Genomic DNA, 12,563 nt, shown 5'->3' on the forward strand with positions numbered 1-12,563 from the left:
AGATATTAGACCTGTGCGTGTGGCAAACACACAACATACAGAGAGATAAGCCGAAACTTGTGGTTTGATGATGAAGAAAATTCCAGACGTATCAGCACATCTGTTAGCAATGATAAAAGAGCACAGAGAAGAACCAGTCCATTTACAGAAGGGGGTGCTGGAGCCCATCCCAGCTATCATAAGGCGCGAGGCACCGGTCTGATTAGCAGGCTAATACAGTATACAGTGAAATCAGAGTGGTTTAGTGCTGTTGGCAGTTCAGTGTCCTTTTTCCTCTTTATCTATTTACATGGCACTTTTTTTCCTTATTTTTATTTTATTTAAATGTTTCAAATAAATCAATGGCCTTTAGCACGTAGCTGATGACTGGTGGACAAGACACCTTTCTCTATGAAGCACTTATGATCATACCACCGTGTGATGTACCAATCATCACTCTAATGGGATGGAAGTTGGATTTTGTTTTTGCAGGCTGATATTTTGTGTGTTGAAACCTTAAAATTTATCTCATGCACACAGATCTTAAACTCAGGTTGAGTTTTTTTTTAATTCATTTTTTTATTAACTTTGTCGAACAGACAGTGAGTATACAACATACAAACAGATGAAGTATACAAAAGAACGGAACATGAACATACAAAACCAGGGGTAAAAAAAATAATTATATGAATACACGCAAAAATTCACAGATATTTATTGTTTTTAGAGCCTTTTTGTTGGTTGAGTCTGATATTGATTGTATGTAAAATTCCACATCCTTAAGAAAATGACAGAAATATGGGGTTTATAAATAAGCTTACATTTATGGATAACAAATTTAGCTAAGAGTATTAACAAATTTATTATAAAAAACATTTATCATTCTTCCTGGGGAACTTAAAGAAACAGAAAAAAGCCTTTTCCCATCGTAAAGAAAACTCCCTTAAAATATGGACAATAACAAACCTACTAAAGGTTCAGTTATTCAGTGAAAACACCAACAGACTCAGATATTTAGAACAAACTAAGAGTCAGATCAGCAGAAACAGAGAACACGGACATGTCTGCTGTAACTGCGTCACTCTGCTCCACGCTGATGTTTGTCCTGTTCGTCTCTGCAGGTCAGATTTAACTGTTAGAAACTAAACTGAGTTTATTTCTGAGATAAAGAGTCTCAGTCTGGTTTACATGCTGATAATATTTCTCTAACAATTAGTTTCTGATTCATTCAGTGTTGCGATCGACACAAAGCTGGGTGGAGTCTGTGTGTGTTGGTGCAGTTTCCAGCACAGACACAAAGAAGTGTAATGTGTGTGTCAGTGTGATGTGTTGTAGTGTCAGGAGTCAGTATACAGCTACAAAGCTTTTTGTTCAGTGTATACAAACAGCTGTAGCTCCATAAAGGCAGCATGCAGAGACTCACAGTGTCTTATAATGAGAGGCTGCTTTCTCTCACACATTATGTTCACTTATTATCAGCACATGTTGTTGTTTGTGCAACAGAGTTATTGTAGTTTTGGATTTTCTCATTAGTTTTTATTCCATTTGGACTTTTTGTGTTTAGTTCAGTTTAGTTTCCAGATGATTTTCTTCTTTTTCAGGTTTGATTATTTATTGCTTGAAGAGTTTTTAATAGTTTTATTCTTTTTTCATTCTTACTGTTTGGAGGTTTGTGTCAGAGGCCAGATTTAGGAGCATCAGTACAGCTGTTACAATAAAAGCAGTGACTCAGTCTGACAGACATCCAGAGTCTCAATGAACTCGTCCATCAACAACATTTGATCAAACTAACAGATTCTAAAACTAAAGATTTGTTTTTATTTGTTCACAAAATGGTTTCAGATGATGTTTTTCATCCATCTCAGTCTTTCTCATGAACTTTGTCTCCAAACCTCTCAGCCTGAGCTTCCCTCTGATCAACTCGTTCATAATCTCGTCCTTTCTGCTCTCAATGAAAATCTGAACATGTTCAGCTCGGCCTCCTGTCTTTGTGTCAGAGTCTCCAAAGCAAACATCACAGCAGCTCACTGCCATCTTTAAACCTTCCCTTTCACTCTTGCTGCTGTCCTTCTGTCACAAATCAGCCCTGATGAAGATGCTCGGGATCAGGTGAGGAGGAGGAGAAGACTCGCTGTGGTGACGCCTGAAGGGAGCAGCTGACACAAGAAGAGACACACAATCAAAGATCATCATCTAATAACAGAAGACAATCTTTTACCGTATGTTTCTAATTGGCTGCTGAAGAAGTGAACAGTTGCACTTTGACCTTTAACCTCTCTGCTCTGTGTTGTTTCCTCTTTCAGACCAGAAAAACATCACAGCTGAGTCTGGACAGGACGTCACTCTGACATGTCGAGCTCCAAACAACAACATCAGAGTTGTAGAGTGGAACAGAGCTGACCTGACAGATAAATATATGTTTGTTTACCGGAATGGTCAACCTCTTGATGACCAGCATCCATCTTTTAAGAACCGGGTGGATCTGCAGGACAGACAGATGAAGGATGGAGACGTGTCTTTGATTCTGAAGGATGTGACGATTAATGACACTGGAACATACGAGTGTGGTGTCGTCCAGACAGGAACAGAGCATTTGAATATCACCAGTATTATCAACCTGACAGTTGATCCTCCAGGTGAGTGAGTAGAGTTGAGTGTGTGTGTGATCAGAGGTGAAGCTGCTTCCTGGTTGTTGATGTTTGTTTCTAAAGATGTTGTTGATGAGACTTTGTAGAAAGCAGCTGGTCTGAGTGATGTGATCAGAGTGCAGTAGATAATGTCTGACAGCAGTTTGAAGAGGAAATGGATTCTGTTCTGTTCTTCACTCATCACCTACCTGACAGCTGACACCTCACACCTGTTTCTCACCTGCAGGGCAGACAGAAGGAGGGAAAAAGGATGGAGGGAAGAAGGAGAGTGGATCTGTTTGGCTGATGTGCTTCTTGTTGCTGCTGCTGTTGGTTTTTTGATCTACAGAAATCATAGACAACAACAGAGAGAGTAAACAAACCAGCCTCCTGTTGACCTGCAGCAGCTTTGAAATGTTTCAGAGTTTTTTCCAGCTCTGAGTTTGCCGCTGCCGTTCAGAGCTCTGGGTGTTTAAAATCTGCAGAAACAGATGAACTGAGCACAGACAGCAGGCCCACAGTACTGTATGTTTATTTCATTTATCTTATTATTTATCTTTATCTTTAACGGCTGCTTCTGTTTTTGCTGACAGCTCATCTCAGTGGACGAGTTTCATCTTTAAAAACAGTCTTTACATTTCAGCTCTTTAGTTCACTGGAACATCCAGAGGGCTGTGACTACAAATCAGCTTCAACACAGTCAGGCTTTCTTTGTGTTAGCTGGCTCAACTAAACCTGAAACTGCAGTCAGAGACAGCTCTCTACAACTGCTGTCAGCAAAAAAAACCTTTTACATCTTCAAACAAATGAAGGCAACAATTGAACATTTTTCACTTTGATGGTTTTGTTTCCACTGACTGTTGTTACATCATTTTTGAGCTCAGATTACATATTTATGAAATATTTTCACACCTGAATGTTTCAATCAAGATCTGATTTCAGTTTCTCTTTATCTTTGTGAGCTGTATGTTTTGTTTACCCTCAGTATCCATGAACAGAGTTACAGACCTGGAATCAGTGTTTTTGTTTATAAGATCAAATATGACCTCATTATGTGAGTGCGAGCTTTGGACCACAAAACCTCAACAACACTAATCCTCAATCAGCTGTTTCACTAAAATTACATCCAAGTATAAACTGATCCCATCGTTCATGCATCACTTTGTAGCTGACAGATGGATATGCACATTCCTGGTTGCCTAGGTAACCCTCTAATGTATTTACTGCCGGTACATTCGTCTCTCAGCAGTACGATTTACTCTTTACTGTCTGAGTTTCGTTGACCTTTCATGACCTCTGACCCCTGCTGGTCTCTTCCTGTGTGAACACTTTTCACTGGAACTGAAAATCTGAGTTTCTGTGAAGTTCTGTAGATTACAGATAATCACAAGTGTGACTCAGGATCCAGTGATCAGGGATGACTGAACGGCCTCTAACTGCAAAGTATTAGTAGTTTATTTTATTGTTTGCTAAAATAGTTGCACATGTATCAGTATTACAGGCTTTAATTCATTTGTTTTGTGTGTCTGACCTTGTAAATATGCGTGTGCTCTGATTGGTTGGCTCCTGGTCAAACATCACTGGTGCTCCCACAGCAACAACACAACTTGAAGACTCAGAGTTCACACACAGTGTCTGTAAGCGTCTCTTTGACTTATATTATCTGTTTATTTTATTTGAGTTTATTTAGAATGTGACTGCAAGCAGACTTAACACTGATGTTTTTTTTAATCACAAACTAACCAAAACCTGTTTGTCTCTAATTACAGACAATAACATGTGTTTGCAAAGACCTGCTGAAATGTGTCTGTATGTTTGAGATGTGAACTTATATATGTGGAATAAATTTGGAGTAACAAGCGGTGAGTGTAGCTCTCTGTTCTTGAGTCAGGCTCCAGAGAAAGGATCGCATTTAAAATGTTCTTCTTGTTTTATAGAAATTGAGCAGAGGGGAGTGTGTGCATCTGTAGATAATCATGCTAACAGCTAACACACTGTTAATCCTTACAGAAAGTCAAATATAAATAAAAAATTTGTGTCATTTAGTTATTAAACAGTAAACATGACAAATTGAACCAGTAAGTAATAAAAGCAGAACACAGTGAAATATCCAGACTAGCTCCAGCTAGCATGTGGATGCTAGCCTCCATGTGAAATACAAAGACAGGTTGTGAGCTGCTTCAACAGCTCACAGAAAGCATGACGTGCAGACGTATCTGACAGATTGTGTCATTATAAATGAATGTTAAATAAAAGACGTGAATAAAGCTGCACTACTCACAGCTGCTTCATAAACACACAGAGGGAAATATCCACAGATGCTTGATTGTCCTTCATTGTTGTTGAGCTCCCTCAGAGCTGCTGCACAGCAGCAGGCAGATAGTCACGTGACTGCAGTTAACCTCTCTGCCATCAGGTCCATCTGCATCTAAAGGTCAAAGGTCACTCTTTCCAGGATGCCAGTGTTCACATTTTGGACAGAGAGGACAGATGGTTTGAAAGAGGAGTGAAAGAAGCCAGCTATGTCCACTGTGAGCGACCATCTTTGAACAGAGGCGGTGGTTTACGACACCAACTGTCTGCCATCTATAATCCAGTTTTGAGTTCCCTCCCCAGACGCCTTAACGCCCACTCACATCCTGGGCCATCTGACCTCAGGAATTCACATGACAAGGTGGGGCCAGGTTTCACAATGGGCTCACCCGAAACCCTGGCTGATTAGGTCCCACACCCGCTTTCACACCTTGGCTCATGTGATTAGAGGATCACCAGGGGGTCCTTTGTCCCTCTTTGGGGGGATACTCCCACTGGGTTTAAATCTGGGACTCTCGGCCATTTGACCTTAGAACTGAAGAAGCTTCTCGGATGAGAGGTGAAACGTCTTCAAGCAACTTGAGGAGTCCAGACGCTTTTCTTTCCAAGCTCCTTAGACTAGTCCATCTTATAAACATTTTATATTCAACTTGGCAGATATCCAGCATTACATTTTTAAGGGGTCGAGTGTGGTCGGTTTTCTCCACGTCCTGCTTCTTTTTTCCTATAGGCCCTTGTAGTGACTCCTTCATGCCTTACCTTCAACTCATGATGTTTTTACAGCAAAGTCATTAAAAGTGGTCAGAAAAAGATAGGAGAAATGTTTTTGGACTATTTGGAGGTAAAATGAAGCACAACACAGAAGGCATATATGAGGTCCTTCATACAAAGGTTACTGCTGCATACTTTCAGACTCCTGTGTGCTCACATAGGAACTTCATACATGTGTCAAATAACATAAAACAAAAGAAACAAATTATAATTTGGCAATTATACGACGTTCATCAGTATTTTTCTACTAAAAATGTCATCAAAATGCTTTAAAATGACTCTAACAGTTATTAAAATGATGTTAAATGAACAGTGTTCCTTTTCAGTCTACTTCAGAGTATGAGAAGTGAGTCAGTAATCGGAGCACTTTTTATTCTACGTCTTATTCACCCAGTCACACACTTTGGTGCTTTTATCTAACATTCACACTCACACGTACGAAGCAACTCAGGATTCAGTATCTGCCCAAAGATACTTTGACACATAGAGAGGAGGGATCGATCATGGATCAATCCACTAACATTTACTTTGGCAGACAATCCACTGTACCACCTAAACCATAGCTGCCCAATAAATATAGGTGACACACAGGAGACCAGGTGTTCCTACCTAACAACTATAGTATTAGGTTTTAGCTGTTCTGCTTCCTGCTGATTTCCATGATGCTGTTTCCGAGTGGCTTTACTGGTAGATGATATTCACTACTTTTTCTACAGTCTATGCAGTGAATGTTGATGCTTGGAAACAAAGTCACCCTCATAATAATCGATGATGTTTTTCTTGCATTTGGTTAATGAAAAAGTAGAAATGTTTGTTCTTTTATTTTCCTTCAATCCTGAGACTTATTTTACAAAATAAATAGCTTCTATCTGCATCTCCCTATTTCACCAGGTGTTGCCACAGTGGATAGAGCCGGTCTCCTGCCCTGGCTAACGCCCAGCACACATTGCACCTGACATCTACGGTGCCCCCTCCCGGTGGTGGGCCTACAGGAGGGTGGGACCATTTCAGGTACTCACCCTCAGGCCTCGGTCACCCTATCCTGGACAGGGTGAACTGTTCCCTAGTTCTTTCACTCATAGAGGTTTTTGAATCACTCTTTGTCTGTCCCTCACCCACAACCAATTTGCCATGGGAGACCCTACTGACAACATAGCTCCTTGGACACACAAACCCCTCCACCACAATAAGGTAGCGATACACAGAGGCGTCTGAGGTCATGATCCTCAGCCAGAAAAGGGTTCATCTTGAAGGGTAACTTTTTACTTGCATGTATAATTTAACTGTGTCAAGAAATATTTTTTTTTAGTTACAGGAGTTAAAACAACTGCAGTATTTATTGACGAGGCACAGCATCACTTTAGTGACTGAAAGTCACGGACAGGTGTATTTTTCCAGCTCGCCTTATGACCAAAGAATGAGTCAAGCTGATCATGATCAACAATGGATTTAAATATCTATGAAGATGTATTATTGGAGGTTGAGATGAGTTCTCAGACATTATTGATCTTTTGGAGAAAATTCACAGAAATATTCAAATAATTTCTCCTCCGTCAACAATGTTTTTTTTTTTGTTTTTTTTTCGTATTCTCTCTTAAAAAGTGTGTGTGTTTAAGAATAGTTTCCTGTCTGAGAGGTACTGTGTTAAAGGTCCAGCAGGGGGAAGCAGAGGAGCTTCAGTTTGTCCAAGAGCGCCTGATGGTTTTTGTCTGACCTTTGACATCACAGGAGGTAAAAGAAAATATTATATTTGTTAAATTTCCAGTGTGAGGGGTGGAGGCTGGCTGCCTTCCTTAGATTATATATAATATATGTATATAATATATATACGACCAGGAACAACACTGCAAGATGCTGCTGCCTCTATTTTGTTCCAGGCCTGAAATGCAGACTTACAGAAAGTGTCCTTAAAAGGCTCCAAACGTCTGTCATCACAGCAGGACATCACTGATCCCTCAGGACTCACTCACTGGACCATGTTCACAGTCTGATCGCAGGTTTCTGTTCCACTCAGAGGTGAGAAACAGAGAATTTATCTAAGCCAGATTAAAGAAAATGTTAAAAAGGCATAACAATAATTTAAGTTGGATGAAACAAACACATGTGTCAGTTGTGATCATTTAAATGATTTACCTAAGGCAGGGATGCCCTGAAATGATCCTTTTTTAAATATTCACTGACATAATTTGTGACATGAAGGGAAAAAAAGAGGCTGAAAGGAAAGCTTTGTCTACTCTCCATGTGCCTTCTAATCTCAGCTTTATATAAAGCTCTGATGACTTTTAAACATAATATAAAATAAAGATTGTTATTAAATATCTTTCTGCCACAAATCCAGATTGTTCCTCATTAATTTAACAAAATAAGAGTCCTAATTTTAACCTCTTAGGGTGCAAATATTTTGGCGTCATTATTTAAAGATGTCAGGGTTCCTGGGTGTTCACCCAGTGGCTGTATCCCAATTCGGGGTCTGCAGCCTTAAAGTACGCAGCCTTAATGGTCCACAAGGGCCGCGTACTCAAAGACCGCAGGAAAGACGGGTGGACTTCCTGGTGGAGCTTGCAAAAGAGTTGGCTTACTGTCGTATAGCTGGGAAGAAGGCAAGAAAAGAACAGTTGCTTCGGACACAACCCTCCACACCTAGCCCTGGAAAAAGAGCCACGTGTCAGGTCAAACACAAATGCAGGAACAATCATGCCACTGTGCGATGTGTTCACTGCTACAGATACCATGGCAGTGCCAGGATTGTGAGTGATTGCTGAAAATGTTGAAATGTACTCACTCACTTTTTATTGTTATTTGTAAATATGTGTATAAATGGTTGTTTTTTTGTTTTGGTTTTTTTGTACTGTTTTATCAATAAATCTCAGCAACAAAGGAAATACACCCATGTGTGTTGATTTCTCCCTAAGGCAAACTGAAACACAAGTTTCCTTGTGGCTCAGGAAACTAACCACTCCAAGTGGTTCAGCATGGCCCCGCCTTATTTACATAACAAAAGCAGCTGTTCACAGGTGATTAAGGATATTAGCTAAAAGCCTACCAGCCATTTGGCTCGAAGGCGGGTTTTAAAGGTAGAAAAGCCAAATGGCTGCTCTCTGGGACTTCTACTGTTAAACGTGCAAAACCAAAAAAAAAAGCAGATCAATATTTTCTTCTTCTTGTTATTTAATGGTGGTTGGCAACCAGTGAAAGGAGCATTAGCCGCCTCGATCAATATCTTCTATCCGCCATTGTTGTTTTGAAAGTGTGCGCCATACGTCACGTTGTACGTCAGGTAAAGGTGTGGTCTCGACTAATGCTCTCCCATTGAGATGTGTAACCAGTGCTACACACACCTGTCGCATAACACGCTTTAAAAACACAACCCAACGCGCTAAACATGAACAAACAAAAACACCCGTGTTACATTATCACGTATATCCAGGACATCTCTTCTGAACCAAGATGAAGTGGTGCTACAAGGAGAGTGCATTTTATAGCAGTCTGGCCTGCCACAAAACGCACCGCTAAAAATACAGTTTCTGCTTGTCCCAGAATTTTTTAAATTTGAGAGTGAAGTTGTAGGACTGATGCTGGTTAGTGGTGTAGGTTTCATAGGTGTGACTGTAACACGGACGACACTAAAGCAGTCGTGCCAAAATGCCACGCTAAAATGAAAGATTCTTTAAAATACAAGGGGGAGCAAGCAAGTCAGATATCCAGGGCACAGAGATGAAGCAGGTCTCATCAGAAACAGTTTATTTCTAGGCCAGGGATCACAAATAAAAACACCCTTAAAAAACGTACATGGGAAAAATGTTATTGACCGCTAAAACTAGTAAAAACACAATTTTCTACATTTACTAAAATTCCCTGATGTCATGTCCCACAACCATGGATGCATTATGGGTCCACCAGCGGGCCAGAAACTCCTTTGCATGAGTTGGTTCCATGCTAGCCCTGTATTAGGCCGACGGGGAGGAGCCTCCTATTCCCCTCTTGTCCTCTCACTGGGCCGCCCACATCCCAGCCCGGCTTCCATTTCACACTGGAATCCTTCACGCAATGCCACCATGGATCCCTCGTGTCAGCAACCTGCAAATACACAAATAGGGGCCAGAAAACACGTCCCGGAAGAGACCCTGGCTCATAGCCATGGCAACCCTTTCCCAGCTCAGCTGCACCCAGCATACGACAGTGGGAAAAGCGTTACTCACATATGCCGGCAGAGGTACACCTCTGCCCGGCGGTCGATAACAGGCAGCGTCTCCCACTGTCGCCCTTCACACTGTCCAACTGGGACGTCGTGTCACGCTGGCCATCTAGCATTCCTCTTCCACTCTGGGCCTCCTTTCTTCAGTGCTCTGCTAGCCCTGCTTTTAAAAGGTCTTTACACAGCTGATAGGCCACCTCTGGACACACCCATGCCTCAGCAGGTGGTCCCCATCAGCTAATTTGTCCCATGTGTAGCCAGTCCACAGTGGATTAAAACCATGTCATGTAAAACACTAAAAACCATGCAAATAACACGACACTCATAAATAAACACTAAAAATCAGAATAAAACGATATACAAGATAAATACAAATTTCCACTGTGTGACATGACACCTGAACTTGTGTAAAATGACCACCAGAGCATATTCCGAGACTTCTGGTTAGTTCACTGTAGTTAGGCAGAGGTGTCTTAAAAGTACCACCTTATACAGAAACAATGAAGTTCCAGTATAAAACATAATAAGAAGAGTAAAAAGCTACACCCTGCTAAATGAAGTAACTTTTAAACATTACTTTAAATGTAACATATAGAAAGGAAATCAGTCTAAGTATACGTTACCTACATTGGCCCCCGTTTTAGTATATAGAAGTATACTCTGTACTAGCATAATGTCCTTTCCAGTCTATAAGAGTATACTTAAAATATACTCTAACACAATACTAAACTTACAAGTATACTATTGATTTACTTTTTAGTTTATATTTGAGTTACTTCTGATTGAAACATAGTAATTAAAATCCAGTTGAAACATATTTTTCACATGTAACTAATCACTCCATTCCCCAGACAGTCAGATAATAGTTCCAACTATCAGAAGGCTTCCTTTGCAGAGAACTACACTCAAAGTTAACGTACCAGAATTATATTGCAAACAGGTGAGAAAATGATTTGAGAGTTGAGGTTTATTAACTATTAACCCTTTTGACTCACAGTTTAAACATTTTTTTATCCCACTTACTCTGTTCAGAAGGTAAAAGACATTACACAAGAATTTGTGACACATTCTTGTTTAAAACATCAATTATTATTTTCATAGTTGTTTTAATTTTACAGTTAAAGCACTGCAATTCAATTTCGTTGTACTTCTTAGTATACTTCATTTATACTTCAAATACTTCAAATAGTGTAGCTGCAACTTACTCCTTAAGTTAAAAATGATGCTGCATATTGTAGTTTACATGTGATACTACTCTCACAATGAATTGCATTTTATGGTAATACACTCTGAATGAGGATTTAGGTAATTACTCTTAGATCTACAGTAGAAAACAACAGAAATCCAGATGGTGTAATAGAATAATCTCAGTAACATCACCAATTTTTTACATTTGCTGTATTTTACAGCTGTTTCCATGAGTACGGTGAGTTACCGTAAAAATAATGTAATCTCATGGAATTTTCCCACAATTACTTGCAAATTACAGTACTAAACTGCAAACATCCTTTAGAGTTTTTTACTGTTTATTTTGCAGTACTAAGCTATGGAAATTACTGCAAAGGCTAACAGTGTGGTCTATAAAGCTCTGAATGGTTTAGGACCAAAATACATCAGTGACCTCCTGACCCAGTATGAACCTTCCAGATCCTTCAGGTCATCTGGATCCTGTTTTTTTTATCAGTTTGCAGAGTCAGAACCAGACACGGAGAAGCTGCATTCAGCTTTTATGCTCCATATATCTGGAAAAAACTCACAGAAAGCCTTAGATTTGCTGAAACACTCAGTTTATTTAAATCCAGGTTGAAGACTCACCTGTTCTCAGCTGCATTTGAGTAAAGCACCAAATCCGCACTGTTTTACTTTTAAGCTTAAATTTCAAAATTTACATTTTAACTACTTATTTTATCTACTGTTCCTTTTTTCCATTTTAAATCATGCTTTTTATTTGTTTTTTGTTTTTTAATGTCTCTGTAAAGCACTGTGAATCACCTTGTTGTTGAATTGTGCCATATAAACAAACTTGCCCTGCCATTAATAACATCGTTACATCGTTTCAAATGGTGATTGTTTTCCTTCATTCTGGTATTTTTAACATTATTATTTGTGTTTAAAAAGTGTAGCTGCTTGTTTGTATGTTTGGTCTTGTATGTGTGTTTGTGTTTCCTGCTGCTCACACACAGCATTAGAAAAGCCTGAAAACTCAGAGTTCACAGAGTCTGTGAGCTCCAAATGTTTGCATGTAGGACAGAGAACAAAGGTCAGTGTGTGAGTGTCTCTGTGTTTGAAATAATAAACTACTGGATTAGTCTGATCCTGTTATCATCCTCTGTTATTTCATCAATGAGTCTCAGTCACTCATTGTAAATGTCCTCATTAATATGTTCCTTCATAAACTGGTTCATACGTGCATATTATTCTGTTGTAGCTTGGACTCAGCTAATGTTTTTATTTGGAAAGTAGAACGACCAGGTGTCAAACATCAGTCGGTGTAAACTATACAGCAGCACGAGCGCCAACGTACAGAGAGGTTTGCTCAACGGTTAAGAAATGCAAATAGTTCCCTGGCACCTGGTTGATGAGGGAACAAGCTTGGTATCAAAGTTTGTGTAAATGTGGACTTTGTTATTTCACGGAGCATAAAGCTACTGACGGCTACTGAGTGTAACAGTTAAGTT

General features: G+C 39.8%; 1 protein-coding gene and 1 long non-coding RNA gene across 4 annotated transcripts in view; one reads left to right on the forward strand and one right to left on the reverse strand.

Moving 5' to 3' along the window:
• The first annotated feature begins 953 nt into the window (after positions 1–953).
• Positions 954–12,563, forward strand: part of LOC102077300 (hemicentin-2) — a 49,040-nt gene continuing 37,430 nt past the window's right edge. For 2 of the 3 annotated variants that reach the window (XM_019356945.2, XM_025905753.1), the window contains exon 1: positions 1,020–1,100. Coding sequence is in view for 1 of the 3 variants with exons in the window: in XM_019356943.2 (XP_019212488.1) it covers positions 1,040–1,100 (61 nt within the window). In the remaining 2 variants the exon portion in view is untranslated. Of the gene's footprint in view, positions 1,101–12,563 lie in introns of all 3 variants that reach the window. The other variant, XM_019356943.2, reaches the window with a different exon arrangement.
• LOC112846370 (uncharacterized) lies at positions 1,438–2,284 on the reverse strand. The gene is made up of 2 exons (XR_003219308.1): positions 2,246–2,284; positions 1,438–2,135 (listed from the first exon to the last, which is right to left on the reverse strand). It is a non-coding gene; the product is annotated as an uncharacterized LOC112846370 (long non-coding RNA).

Source organism: Oreochromis niloticus, linkage group LG3 (genome assembly GCF_001858045.2).
Source record: "Oreochromis niloticus isolate F11D_XX linkage group LG3, O_niloticus_UMD_NMBU, whole genome shotgun sequence".
Classification (NCBI taxonomy): domain Eukaryota; kingdom Metazoa; phylum Chordata; class Actinopteri; order Cichliformes; family Cichlidae; genus Oreochromis; species Oreochromis niloticus.